Source organism: Myotis yumanensis, unplaced genomic scaffold (assembly GCF_028538775.1).
Source record: "Myotis yumanensis isolate MYYU_CA2020_CCGP unplaced genomic scaffold, mMyoYum1.0.hap1 SCAF_3, whole genome shotgun sequence".
Classification (NCBI taxonomy): Eukaryota; Metazoa; Chordata; class Mammalia; order Chiroptera; family Vespertilionidae; genus Myotis; species Myotis yumanensis.
The window spans coordinates 93,764,807-93,779,337 of record NW_027223754.1 but is presented as its reverse complement, the minus strand read 5'-3'; the positions used below and the strand labels follow the sequence as shown (position 1 = coordinate 93,779,337).

The 14,531-nt window shown below is 42.0% G+C and overlaps 1 protein-coding gene across 5 annotated transcripts in view; it reads left to right on the top strand.

The window, feature by feature from the left end:
* Nucleotides 1-14,128, top strand: part of RUBCNL (rubicon like autophagy enhancer) — a 79,883-nt gene extending 65,755 nt beyond the window's left edge. For 3 of the 5 annotated variants that reach the window (XM_070407484.1, XM_070407482.1, XM_070407483.1), the window contains 5 exons: nucleotides 3,733-3,971; nucleotides 4,926-4,987; nucleotides 10,338-10,491; nucleotides 11,454-11,544; nucleotides 13,634-14,128. In XM_070407484.1, the coding sequence (XP_070263585.1) occupies nucleotides 3,733-3,971; nucleotides 4,926-4,987; nucleotides 10,338-10,491; nucleotides 11,454-11,544; nucleotides 13,634-13,746 (659 nt within the window). In that variant the 3' untranslated portion in view covers nucleotides 13,747-14,128. The remainder of the gene's footprint in view (nucleotides 1-3,732; nucleotides 3,972-4,925; nucleotides 4,988-10,337; nucleotides 10,492-11,453; nucleotides 11,545-13,633) is intronic. The other 2 variants (XM_070407485.1, XM_070407486.1) reach the window with 2 other exon arrangements.
* The last annotated feature ends 403 nt before the right edge of the window (nucleotides 14,129-14,531 follow it).

Below are 14,531 nucleotides of genomic sequence, written 5' to 3'. Positions count from 1 at the left end.
CTGTTGCACACGTTCCCAGCTGAAGCTGAACAAAGCAATGCTTTGCCTTCTTCTTTTAGTGCATACAATAAACAAGTTCTTTCAACAGTCTATTTAGTACCTTTTAAAAAAATATTTTATACTTTTTGTTGGTAGTTTTGCTATTTAAAATACCCTCAAGCATAGTGCTGATGTGTTGTCTAGTTTTCCTAAGCACAAGAAGGCTGATGTGCCTTACAGAGAAAATGTATGCATTGGATATGTTTCTTTCAGGCACAAGTCACAGTGCTTTTGGCCCTGAATTGAATGATATGAATCAGCAAAATATATTGAATAATGTGTCTTTAAACAAAAAACACACATAAAACAAATTTATGTGTTGAGCGGTTGATGAAAATGCTTTTCCCAGAGACTCACGGGAACTTAACCCTGTATTTCCCTCAGGAGCAATGCTTCAGTATTCAATTCAGTGTTCATGGCAACTTTCCAGAACATTAACTATTACAGATAATAAGAATCACGTATTTATTTGTTTATATTTAAAAGTCAACTCTGAGTGTGACCTGGGTCTGAGGATAATCTGTGCAAGTGCAAAGACATTCGTTTTTTTGCCCTTCCCATCCATGGAATGTGGCAGATGGGAAGTGGGATATGATGGCTAAAACCTGGTGCTTCCCCAGTCCAGACTTGGGTTGGAATCCTGCTTGCCTGCTTACTGTTTTGTGTCTCTGGCATGTGGTTAACCTCCCTATATTGTGCTTTCATTGGTGAAATAGGGGAAGTATCAGTCCTCACCTCATAGAGGTTCAAGCACAAATACAGGCATGCGTAAGACATTTAACCAGTGCATGACACAGACTAAATGTTCAATGAAGGTTTGCTTCTGTGATCACTCAGACCTTGATATTTGTAAATTCCTTCTAGGGAAACTATATTCAGAATCTACAGTGTGCTCTGTACTGTGGGAGATCTTTTGCCATCATTGTTTCATTTAATTCTCACAATATGTGCCAACTAATAGGAGTCAAATGGTGAATGATAAATATGAACCTCAGCTCATGTTAGACCCTACTGTTGACGAAGGGGCACAGAGGAGGCTTAACTGAATCACTGTTTTCTTTCTTAAGGCTGGGTGATGGGTACCCAGGTATTTGTTACATTAGTCTTTACCTTTTTCTTGTCAGTATATTTTATTGAAGATGCTTCCAAGAGCAACACATGTTTATTTCAGCAAATTAAAAGTGCAAAAAGCAAAAATCCTTACACTTACCCTTCATAAGTATTCGCTGTTAACTTTTTGGACTGTGCATGTATTATTTTTTAAAACAAAATCAAGATCATGTGCTACATACCTGTAACTGGATGTTCACTGCCTGTGCTCTTCCATGTATTGTATAGGCTCTCTTACATTTCACTGTGGAGTGCACCATATTTATTTAGCCAGTAGCTTCTTATGGATGTTTAGATTGCTCCCCACTTCATTATAAATATGCTGTAACGAGCACCATTCTATATCTCCACTTGTGCACATTAGCATTTCTGTTGGATGTCAGCATTAGGATTCATGCTGCATGGTTAAGAATTAAAGTATATCATGGAAATGCCCTCAGGGGTAGTGCTCCTGTCAGCACCTGAGTGCATGCCCACTCTCTATGCCTCAGCAGCTCTGGATTCTCCAAATTTGTGACAGTCTGAGGCAAAACCAAGTATTTCAGTCTTTTAATATGCATGCCTTTGATCATTACTGAGATGATGTGCTTTTCACATTGTTACTGGTTAAATGCATTTCTCCACTTCGTGTATTGCCTGTTCTCATCCTTTGTGCATTTTTACATTTGTTTCTCACTGATTTATCCAGGAATTCTTTTGGATACTACTTTTTAAACATGTATATATAATGCTTTATAATTTATAAAGCACTTTTCATATGTATAATCCTATCTAATAAAAGAGTAATGCAAATTAACCCTCGCTCTGTCACAAAGATGGCGGCAGCCACGGAGCTGGAGCGAGCAGGAGGCTTGGGTTGCTCCCGGCGATGGAGGAAGCCAAGCTTCCCTCCTGCCCTGACTCTGGGCTCCGCTCAAGGCTACAAAGTTTCAATTATAGAAGATAAATAAATCCCAGATACCTGCTTCCAGCTGGCCTGGCCTCCACTCAAGGAAGCGCTGGGTTGCCAGGAAGCTTCTAGCCAGGCCAAGGCTACAAAGTTTCAATTATAGGAGTTAAATAAATCCCAGATACCTGCTTCCATCCTGCAGCCCTGGCCAGCCTGAAAACAGCCCTCATCCCCTTACCCAAGCTGGCCAGGCACCCCAGGAGGAACCTCCACCCTGAAGTGGGTGTGACCAGCCTGCAAACAGCCTTCAACCCCTCAGCAAGGCTGGCCAGGCACCCCAGCGGGACCCCCACCCTGATCCGGGACACCCTTCAGGGCAAACCAGCTGGCCCCCACCTGTGCATCAGGCCTCTATCCTATATAAAAAAGGGTAATATGCAAATTGACCCTAACAGCAGAACAACAGGGAATGACTGGTCACTATGACACACACTGACCGTCAGGGGGCAGATGCTCAATGCAGGAGCTGCCCCCTGGTGTTCAGTGTGCTCCCACAGGGGGAGCTCTGCTAAGCCACAAGCCAGGCTGATGGCTGCCAGCACAGTGGTGGTGGCGGGAGCCTCTCCTGCCTCCTCAGCAGCGCTAAGGATGTCCGACTGCAGTTTAGGCCTGCTCCCCGCTGGCAAGTGGACATCCCCCAAGGGCTCCCGGGCTGCCAGAGGGATGTCTGACTGCCAGCTTAGACCCAATCCCCCAGGGAGCGGGCCTAAGCCAGCAGGTGGTCATATCTGCGAGAGGGCACATGCCGGGCTGAGGAACCCCCCCCCACCCCCCTGTGCACAAATTTTTGTGCACTGGGCCTCTGTACAAGAGTTCACGGCCAGCATGGCTTCCGCGGGTTCAAAGACTTGGGGGAGGGCTGACGTGCAAATGATACACAAGACGGAATATTAATTTTTATAATTACTGGGGGAACCAGAGAATAACTCAACTAAAGAAGTTGAGTTCTCCCTGTTGCTCCTTTCCCAGCTGCTTTTATTAGCTAGAATACACAATTGCCTTTAGGAATGCAAACAGACATATCAATGGTAATGTTTAGCAAACAGTGAGATTTCCAGGTGTTGGAGGAGTTTGCTTTAGGCCATTGAGTTAGCAGCAGGTAATAAAATGTAGATATTCACCCTATGAATATCAAAAGGAGTCCTAGTCAGCCTTCTGCCAGACTCCTCACATTTATATCAATTACTGTTGATCTTGGTCTCCAGCACCTCTAGTATCCTATAATCCCATTTTGAGTTTCTCTCTGTGGCCTCATGTCAGCCTGAAGAAATTCCAACTTGCCCACCTCCAAAACCCCTTAGCCTTCTGCTAATGAGAGACCCAGTCTGGACTCCCGCCAGATGGCAGACCCTAAGTCTCACTGCAGTTTACACCGCCCATCTTCCAAATCCAGCAGTACGTTGGGAGGGTTCCATTTTTCCGACATATGTTCCACAAAAGGAAAGCACATGAATGGCCATGATTTAAGACCTCCAGTCCCTGCCACCACTTTCCCAGCTGCTGTGAGGTTGAGTATGGCATTAGCAGCATGTAATTAGCAATCAGCAATGAGCCTTGCATGAAATTGGAGGTGGGGCCACCAAGGTATTTTTCAGCATCAGCTGATTGGTGCTCATCCCCTGTGTGCTCCACAGAGTTTGTGAAGCGGCTCCGGTACTGTGAATACCTGGGCAAGTATTTCTGCGACTGCTGCCACTCCTATGCGGAGTCCTGCATCCCTGCCCGGATCCTGACCATGTGGGACTTCAGGAAGTACTACGTCAGCAATTTCTCCAAATGGCTGCTGGATAGTATATGGCACCAGCCCATTTTCAATTTGCTGAACATCAGCCACAGCCGGTATGCGAAGGCCAAGGAGCTGGACAGAGTGAAGGTGAGCAGCAACCTTTTGGGGGAAGCCAGGCCAGCGGCTGAAAGGGTCCTGCTGCCGCAAATATACATTACGCCATCACGGGGACCCAATTCAGACAGACCCTCTGCGGGGCGGGTTTACTGGTGTCCAGTGGATGGAGTTTACGCCTCAGGGCCCCTCGCCTGCACTGGCTCTTGCAAAGGCACCATGTCAAATTTTATATTTATGCAGTTTTGCATCTATGCATAGCTTTTAAATTTTATTACTTTTAAATAAAATTGTATATGTTTGAGTGAACAACATGACTTGTAAAATGATTACTACTCAACATATCCATCTCCCACACAGTTACCTTTATGTATTTGTGTGTGTGTGTGTGTGTGTGTGTGTGTGTGTGTGTGTGTGTGGTGAGAGCACCTGGAATCTACTGTTAACAAATTTCCAATATTCAATACAGTATTGTTAACTATAGTCATCATGCTGTACATTAGACCTCCAGACGTATTCATTCTACATAACTGCAACTCTGTGTCCCTTAACCAACAGCTCCCATCTCCTCCACCTCCTTGTCCCCGAGAACCAGCATTCTACTCTCTGCTTCTATGTACTTGGCATTTTTAGATTCCACATACAAGTGAGACCATGCCTTTTTTTTAATGTCTGGCTTAATTAATGTCTTTCAGGTTCATCATGTTGTTGCAAGTGACAGGATCTCTTTCTTTTATACATAGTTGCGTATTTTTCTTAAAGAAAGCCAATGTTATGTAAACTTCAGGATCCACAAAAACTAGGTCCATCTTGAACCCTCTGCAAGTTTCAGGACTCAGTCTTGAACTCTTGCTGTATAGACTTTACTTCAAAAGCTTGTTTTATAGTGTTGTAGCATTTCAAGGTTAGAAATAACATTTAAATTTGACATACATTTCCAGTGTTATTTATTACATTATGAGTATCCCATTTTGTTTCTGAGTTTAGGAAATCCAGGAGCAGCTATTTCATATCAAGAAGCTATTGAAGACCTGCAGATTTGCTGAAAGGTACCACTGTTAGCTGGGGCTGTCTGGGCATGTGAGTTGGGAGGATAATAACCTGCACACATTTGCTAATCCTCTGTGTGCCTCCTGGCTTGGCCCCTCCGATACACAGGGCCTCTCCGTTTTCCTTCAGTATTGGGAGGGGGATTGGTTCCAGGAACACCAGGATATCAAGTGCTCAATACTCTTTTATAAAATGGCATAATATTTGCATATAACCTATATTTGTATATAGGCTACAGCAGGCTATGCTTATACATCATGTCATTCACATGGACTCAGCATAGTTCTTGGTGCATGGTCACTTCAAGTTTGGAACTTTCTGGTATATATTTTTTCTGAATATTTTTTTTATCTGTGTTTGGTTGAATCCTTGGATGCTAAACCCAACCCACAGATACAGAGGGCTGACTGTAATTACCTCATGTCTCTCCTTGGGAATGTAAACCTTTTTAGAGTTATTAAACCTTCTAGCTCAGTATTAGTGAATTTACTTTTTTAAGAAGAATGGGTCAGGTGAGACAACTCTAGCTAGTGGCCTTTTTATTATTTTTAAATTGTGGTAAAATAAACATAACATGAAATTTTCCATCATACGGTAACCACTTTTTAAGTATACAGTTCAGTGGGGTTAAATACATTCACATTGTTGTACAACCATCACCAACATCCATCTCCAGAACTCTTTTCATCTTGCAAAACTGAAATTCTGTGTCCATTAAACAATAACTCCCCAGTTACCCTTCCCCTCAAGTCTCTGGCAATAACCATTCTACTTTATGTACCTATGAATTTGACTACTTAAGTAACATATATAAGTGGAATCATACAGTATTTTGTGACTGGCTTATTTTACTTAACATGATGTCCTCAAGCTTTGTCTAAGTTATAGCATGTAGCAGAATGTCCTTCCTTTTTAAGGCTAAATGTATGTATACAGCACATTTGTTTGTCCATTCATCCATCTTGGGTTGCTTTCACCTTTTGTGAATGGTGTTTCTGTGAGCATGGGTGTACTAATGGCTTTTTAAAAACACCCTGAATGCTATGTCAAACTTTTATTGGGTATAATAGTATTCTTGAGTATGATCTGGGATAAATTTAAGTATTTTCCTATTAATGATAGATTTTTAGCCAAACAGATTTTAAATATCTTAATATTACATAAAATAGATTTAAATATCTTTATAGATATTAAACCTAATAGAGTTATAATATTTAATAGATATTTAAATATATTTCTTATCTTTTGTTATTTGAAAAACTAATTATTTAGCATAATATCCCCTAGGTCCATCCATGTTGTCACAAATGGTAAGATTCCATTCTTTTTATGGCCAAGTAATATTCCATTGTATATATATATATATATATATATATATATATATATATATATATATACCACATCTTCTCTATCCAGTTGTCTATTGATGGACACTTGGGTTGCTTCCATAGCTTGCCTATTGTAAATAGTGCTGCAGTGAACATAGGGATTCATATGTCTTTTCAAATTAGTGGTTTGGATTTCTTCAGATAAATACCCAGAAGTGGGATTGCTGGGTCATATGGAAGTTTTATTTTTAATTTTTTGAAGAACATTCATACTGTGAAATAAGTCAGTCAGAGAAAAACAAAGACCATATAATTTTACTTATATGTGGAATCTAAAATACAAAATAAACAAATAAACTAGACTTATCAGGGGATAAATAACTATGCTATACACCTGAAACTAATATAGTATTGAATGTCACTGTAATTGAAAAATAAATTGTTATTTTAAAGAAACCTAAGTTTTAGCTGAATCTCTGTCCACATTCATAGGTATGTCCTTAGGATAAACTTCTCAAAGTGAAATTTCAGGAAGCTATGGCCATAGAGGTATAGGCATGAATATTTTGACAGAGATAGAGATTTTTAAGTGGAAAAACAGTATGTTAAAGAGTTAAGATTATTGTAATAGGATCTCAATTAGAGATATATCTTTTTGTTTTGTTTTAAAGCTTCTTTCAGTTTTTTTTTTAATAATTAAATCTTTATTGTTCAGATTATTACAGCTGTTTCTCTTTTTTCCCCCATAGCTTCCCTCTATCCGGTTCCCAGCCCCCCTCTGCCCCCCCCCCCCACTGTTCTCATCCATAGGTGTACGATTTTTGTCCAGTCTCTTCCCGCATCCACCACACCCCTTTCCCCCCCAAGAATAGTTTGTCCACTCTCTTTCTATGTCCCTGATTATATTATACTAACCAGTTTATTCTGTTCATCAGATTATTTATTCACTTGATTTTTAGATTCACTTGTTGATAGATGTGTATTTGTTGTTCATAATTTGTATCTTTGCCTTTTTCTTTTTCTTCCTCTTCTTAAAGGCTACCTTTCAGCATTTCATATAATACTGGTTTGGTGGTGATGAACTCCTTTAGCTTTCCCTTATCTCTGAAGCTCTTTATCTGACCTTCAATTCTGAATGATAGCTTTGCTGGATAAAGTAATCTTGGTTGTAGGTTCTTGGCATTCATCACTTTGAATATTTCTTGCCACTCCCTTCTGGCCTGCAAAGTTTCTGTTGAGAAATCAGCTGACAGTCGTATGGGTACTCCCTTGTAGGTAACTGACTGTCTTTCTCTTGCTGCTTTTAAGATTCTCTCTTTGTCTTTTGCTCTTGGCATTTTAATTATGATGTGTCTTGGTGTGATCCTCTTTGGATTCCTTTTGTTTGGGGTTCTCTGCTCTTCCTGGACTTGTAAGTCTATTTCTTTCACCAGGTAGGGGAAGTTTTCTGTCATTATTTCTTCAAATAGGTTTTCAATATCTTGCTCTCTCTCTTCTTCTGACACCCTTATAATTCAGATGTTGGTACGCTTGAAACTGTCCCAGAGGCTCCTTACACTATCTTCGTATTTTTGGATTCTTTTTTCGTTTTGCTTTTCTGGTTGGGTGTTTTTTGCTTCTTCGTATTTCAAATCTTTGACTTGATTCTTGTGATCCTCTAGTCTGCTGTTAGAACTCTGCATAATATCCTTTATTTCAGTCAGTGTATGCTTAATTTCTAGTTGGTCCTTTTTCATAACCTCGATGGTCTCACTAGATTTCTTGAGGATCTCACTACATTTATCGGCAGTCTCACCTGTCTTTTTGAGGGTCTTACTAAATTTGTCAGCGGTTTCTAGAAAGTTCTTGAAAAACCTTATAACTGTGGTTTTGAACTCTGTATCCAGTCGTTTGCTTTCCTCCATTTCTGTCATTTGTGTCCTGTTTCTTTGTCTCCACATTTTTTATGCTTCCCTGTGTTGATAGAGTGGCTTTCTGTGCTAGGTGTCCTATAGGGCCCAGTGGCTCAGCCTCCCCAATTACCTGAGGTGGACACTCTTGGTGCACCCCCTTGTGGGCTTTGTGCACAGTCTTGATTGTTGTAGGTATCACTGGGAGGAATTGACCTCCAGGCCAATTGGCTGTGAGAATCAGCTGTGTCTACAGTGGGAGAACTTCTGTGCTGGAGATACCCCTCTGAGGCAAGACTTGCTTTAGTGGGGCTTTGGTGCTCACTGAGTCTGCTTCCTGACTGTATCCTTTATGGATCCGAGGAGCTGCAATCTGGATGGTCCCACTCTGACCACCGGGCACACTGGCTCCTGGATCTCTAAGGAGGTGCTAATCTCCTCTGCCTGAGGCTATCCAGCAGGAGCCAGGTGTGAAGCAATGCAAGTTGCCTGGGGCCTTGGGCCAACTGCAATTTGTTAGGTAATTTTCAAATTGCAAAGGGCCAGGCCTTTCATATGCAAAAGCCTCCATGCATGCCTTGTGGCTTGGGTGGGGCGGGGTCCCAGGGGATAAACTGGGTGGAGCAAGCAGCTATGGCTGCCCTCCGAGGCCCCGCTTCTCAGTGTCCTGGCAATCGCTGCAAGCACCTCAGAGAAAGCCGCCCTCGAGTTCCGACTGATGCCAGACAGTCCCGTTTCTCCCGTATGAGTCTGGATCCCCAGAGACTCGCCCAGAACTGGAGCTCAGAGCTTGAGACTCCCTCCCGATTGAAAAAGACAACCGTGTCCTCAGCTGCCAGCCCTCTCCGCGTGCACCTCCATACCTCTGTACTTCTGCACCGCACCTCCTCTGAGTCTTGGTATGCTTTTCTCTTTCCTTCTAGTTGTAGAATTTCCACTCAGCCAGCCTTCCTGTGGTTTTGGATGATGTCCGTTCCATCTTTTAGTTGTATTCTTGAAGTGGTTGTGCGAGGCAGCAATCTCCGGTGTTTACCTATTCCGTCATCTTGGTTTTTCTCTCGCTTCTTTCAGTTTTTAATCTTTACTTAATGATGATGTATTGCTTTCGAATTAAATTTCTTGGGGAGGAGCATGTCTTTAGTAGTCATTTAGGTTTGAGCTTTACCTCATGGCATTGCTGTGACAGGTTGATTATGCTGTGACCCTCAGTTTTCTTGTATGTAGCATGTAACAATACCCAAAATTCTTACCATCTACAACAATTTCTTGAATATCCATTCTGTGCTTCAAATGAACAAATCAACAGGACTCATGTTAAGTCCAGGGAGGGAATCAGCACAGTAGTCCATTGCTGGATTGTGTCTTAGGCACATATGTACAGAGCCCTGAGAATGTGGAGGAGCATTTTGTTTGTAAGGGAAGGGAGCTGACAAGGCTTCCAGAGATAAAGCCTGAGCTGGAAGTGGAAGCAGGCTGAGGGAGTCCCCAGGCTGGATGCAGAATTAAATATGGTTTGGCTTCAGGTCCAGGGTATGCAGTGGCTGCCTTGGGAATGCAGTGTGTGGTGATGCTTCTCATCACTGATTTAGGGAATTTAGGAGGAGGCGCAGAGGGTTTGGAGAAGGTTTTGTTCAGTTTGGAATGCCCTTGGTGCATCCAAGTGCCTGTGACCAGCTCACAGATGGATAGTCTTCAGCTCAGTTTTGAACTCAAGGATTTGGGAGTTATATGCCTGAGCAGTTATTTTTCTGCTATCTGGGGCAACTGTCAGTGACAGACTTGAAATTGAGCTGGAATCAGTAAGGTAGTGAGTTTTATCCCAGTACACAGTTTTAAGACTTGAAATAACATTCAATTTTCTTTTGCTTGGTCAGTCTGCAAGAAGCACATTTCTCTGCTGGTTCAGTTTTTTTGAAATCAGTATGGGATTTTACCTTGGCTTCCAAGTGAACTTGCAAAATCTAATGTGTTGAATGAGTAAGGTTAACTTGTTCTTGGGGCTCTTTTAAAAAATTGAGTTAAAAAGTAATTGTGAATGCCAGGAGAAAACAATTACCTGCTCACCCCTTTCCTTCTTCTCCCCCAGCCTGTGTGGGTGGGTTCTTGAATCCTCTTTGTTTTCTCTCTGGCAGTGCATTAAAAGAGTTTGAGCAGGTGCCCAGACATTTGACCGATGAGCTCTACCTGTTCTCCCTGGAGGACCTGGTCAGGGTCAAGAAAGGGTTGCTGGCGCCCTCGCTCAAGGACATTCTGAACGCTTCCCTTGCCCACGTGGCTGGCTGTGAGGTGAGGTTCACAGGGGGCAGGTGTGTCCCTGAGCTGTCTCTGGTGCATCAGGGCCTGTGCTAGGTGTTCTACACTTTATATCATCATTTAACTTTTACAAATCCTGAAGAAAGTGCTGGTAATACCCTCTCCAGATGGGAAAAATGAGGTTCACAGCTGTTAAACGAGTCTAGGTCAGTGGTTCTCAACCTTCCTAATGCTGCGACCCTTTAATACAGTTCCTCATGTTGCGACCCCCAACCATAAAATTATTTTTGTTGCTACTTCATAACTGTAATTTTGCTGTTATGAATCGTAATGTAAATATCTGATGCAGGATGTATTTTCATTGTTACAAATTGAACATAATAAAAGCATAGTGATTAATCACAAAAACAATATGTAATTATATATGTGTTTTCCAATGGTCTTAGACGACCCCTGTGAAAGGGTCGTTAGATCCCCAAAGGGGTCGCGACCCACAGGTTGAGAACCATTGGTTTAAGTAATCCTGTAGTAAGTATCAGGGCTGGGATGCAAGCCTGGGCCAAGCGGCTTCTTAGTCTGGGCTCCCAGCCCTGCTTGGGGTCTGCCTGGACTCCCATCTGTCCCATCTGTGCCAAATACAGCAATGTCAACTCAGGATCCAGTGGAGCAGGAGCTCTTTGTCTATAGGGACTGGAGAATTGCAGTGCAGCTATCAGAAACAAAATTAGATAATTTAAGAGTCCATGTTTAAAATCATGATCTTGCTCTGGTGCCTTAATCCAACTCAATGTGATGTTTCTCCATGCAAAATGAATGCACATTTATTGTTCTCATCCGCTCATTGCAGCAGAATATATAACATCTTGTTCCTTCCAGAGGCTGGAATTGTAGACATTTAAAAATGGCTACTTACCAAATACTGTAAAAGTAGTGACTAAGATTCTCCATCGAAAGAGACATTACCAATAAGGATTTTAACTTTTTGACTCTTACAGCTGTGTCAAGGAAAGGGCTTCATTTGTGAATTTTGCCGGAGTACAGCTGTCATCTTCCCATTTCATATCACAACGTGTAGAAGATGTTCAGGTATCTTAATAAATGAATAGCATAAGCTTATTAACATAATAAGTGCAGAGTTAACATTAGTTTAATAGCAAGCATGTTAACGTAAAAACCATTGAAACCTGTAAAGAATTTTTGTGAGTTTATTTGAGCCAAACTGTCGACATATGCTGGGAAGCAGAACCTCAACGAATTGAGATAGTGCTCCGGAGATTGGCGGGTTACATTTGCAATTATTCATCGCAATCAAAGGAAAGGGACATAGGTGGGTTACATGAAATTCATTGGTGACAGACTAGAGAGGCGGGAGAAAGCAAAGCTGGGTTGGGGGAGGGGAACCCCTGGGATTGGATAAAAAGTAAAATGATGGGCACATACTTAGGTGGGTGCAGGAACAATTAACATGATAAGGAATTTGTGGTATCTGTCCTGGCGCCCAGCACATTAGGTTGTGACCCAAGGGATCCGGAAAAAGGGAAGTTACAAGTTACCTAGACATTTTAAAGGGTATGTTATTATAGATGCAAAAAGACAGATAGGCTCAGTTAAGGTAAATGTTGACCTTGTCAATGAAGATACCGGCCTAGGAGGTGACTACCCACCATAACTGCTTTTAGTGAAAGTTTAATTTCAGACCATCTTTTGTAGTTACTTTAGGTCTCTGAGTCTGTAAGCCCCCATGTAGGCCTTCCCTGAGCTTGTCAGGTTAGCCGGTGGCCCCTTTCATCCACAAGCACAAAATTAGCTTAAGCGTGCCCTGGCTGGTTTGGCTCAGTGGACAGAGCATCAGACTTCCGACTGAAGGATCCCAGGTTCGATTCTGCTCAAGGGCATGTGCCCGGGTTGTGGGCTCAATCCCCACTAGGGAGTGTGATTCTCTCTCATTGTTGATGTTTCTATCTCTCTCTACCTCTCCCTTCCTCTCTAAAATCAATAAAATATGTATTTTTTAAAGTTAGCTTAAGCTTAATAATAGCTAAATAACATTTCTTTAAATTATAATGGTGCTGGTGTGTGCTATATGTTGAATTGGAGCTAGTAAATTTTGGGTGCACAGGAAGGAGTATTTGGGTGCAGCAGGGATAAAGGGTGATGTCTCCTAGTACAGAGTTTGAAGAGAGGAAGTTTCGCCTTTGCCCAATTCTTCTATACCAGGGTAAGCTACAGCACCACATTTTGTAGTTGGATCCATTTTGTAGTTGGATCGTGGTCATGCCAAACACTGAAGTGTTACCTCTGGCTTCATTTGTGCTACGATGGCAGAGTTGAAAAGTTGTTATGGAGACCATATGGCCCACAGGACCTAAAACATTTACTATCTACCTGTTTACAGAAAAGGTTTGCAGATCCTTGTTCTACTCTATTAGTGCCCCAGGAAATACTGTGTTCTCTAAACTGTTTCATGGGAGAGATGTGGTAAGAAATCTGCCTTCGCCCTTGATATGAGCAGGCCCTCCTCTTAGACCACTCAAGTGTTGTTTCCCTGACTCATTAGGCAGTGTTCTCTGCAGAGAAACTCTGAGGCAGGGATTTGCATGCAGGAAGTTCACTGTGGCACATTCTTAGGCTCAATACCCATGGGGGTGAAGACAGCAGGATTGGGTAGAGGGAGAAGCTGAGCTGTGATGTGGATGCAGTGAAGCTCAGCACATCTCACGGGGAGCTCTGAAGCAGGAATGGCCTTCAGCATTGTTTCAAATTGAGGAAAAGGGGCCAGCCAAGTCTTTAAAACCCACATTGAACAGTCAGTCACCCAACAGGCTGGTGCTAAAAAGGGGACATGACCTTGAGCAAGGCAGCTCTCTCCCATTAGGGCCATTTCCAGGGAAGGGACACCACCTCCTGAGCCATTGGCTAACAATACTCTCAGCAGCTGGGGGGATGTCCCTTGGGCAGATCTGGGGGGCACGGCAGCATCCACTCATCAGGCCCTCAGAGGTCAATGTTCATGACCTGTTGGAGACTTTATAATCTCTTTGAGTTTCAATCTGCCTGATTTCTTTTTGGAAGAATCTGGTTTCTGGACTCAGATCCTTTCTCTCCTGGGGATGAGTGTACATATGTGAGAAAACAAGATAGCCCCTTTGCTTACGGCTGTCCTTCTTGCTTGCAGAGTGCAGAGCTTGCTTTCACAAGCAGTGCTTCCAGTCCTCTGAGTGCCCCCGGTGTGCAAGGATCACAGCTCGGAGAAGACTTTTGAAAAGTTTGTCCTCTGCAGCGACATGATGCCCGAGTACTGTGAAAAAGACTGTTTAACACGCCTTATGACAACACCAATTTGTATCTATTATTGATAACATTATTTTAGATATTGAGTATTATATATTAAGAAGAAAAAATGGTCACTATTCTCTTTATTATATCTTTAGTATTTTAAAACAATGCAGATTTGTTGTCATTAAGTGAAGGGTTGTTACTGGCGGTTTTGTTTACAAGTAAATACTGCTACTGTCTATTCTAAGAGGTTTTTTAATACTAATAATGTATTTGAATAGTTGTATTTAACTAATTTTGGAGCTTATTTTTTTATGAATTTTAACTGACAGGATGAATTACTCCATTCTTCCTGTAAAGCTGTTTGTGAAATGGATTGGTACTTTCACTGATTAAAAATACAACCAAAAATCTCTTTGCTCAGGCTTTATTTTTGGCTTAAATGCCATTTTGTATTGTATCAGTCTTACAAACTTTATTTCAGGGTTTGCATAGAGAGTACACATTACTTGTGCAGTTACATCTATTTCAAAATGAGTTTGGGTTGCTTAACTGCCTGTGGAGATGCTGTTTTAATCATTTGCCTCTAGATGGCTCTCCTTCAGATGGCTCAAATCAAAAGCTGTTTTTGTCATCTCTGTTCAACACACTCAGTCAAGGGATGCATGGGTGAGTAGAAGCTTATCCCTGCCTTTAGGATGTTGTCTCATAGGTATAAAATTGAGCATAAGATATTTGAAGATGTAAATAAGGTGTGGGAAAATATTGCTAATAACAATGTGATAAAGTAGTACAAG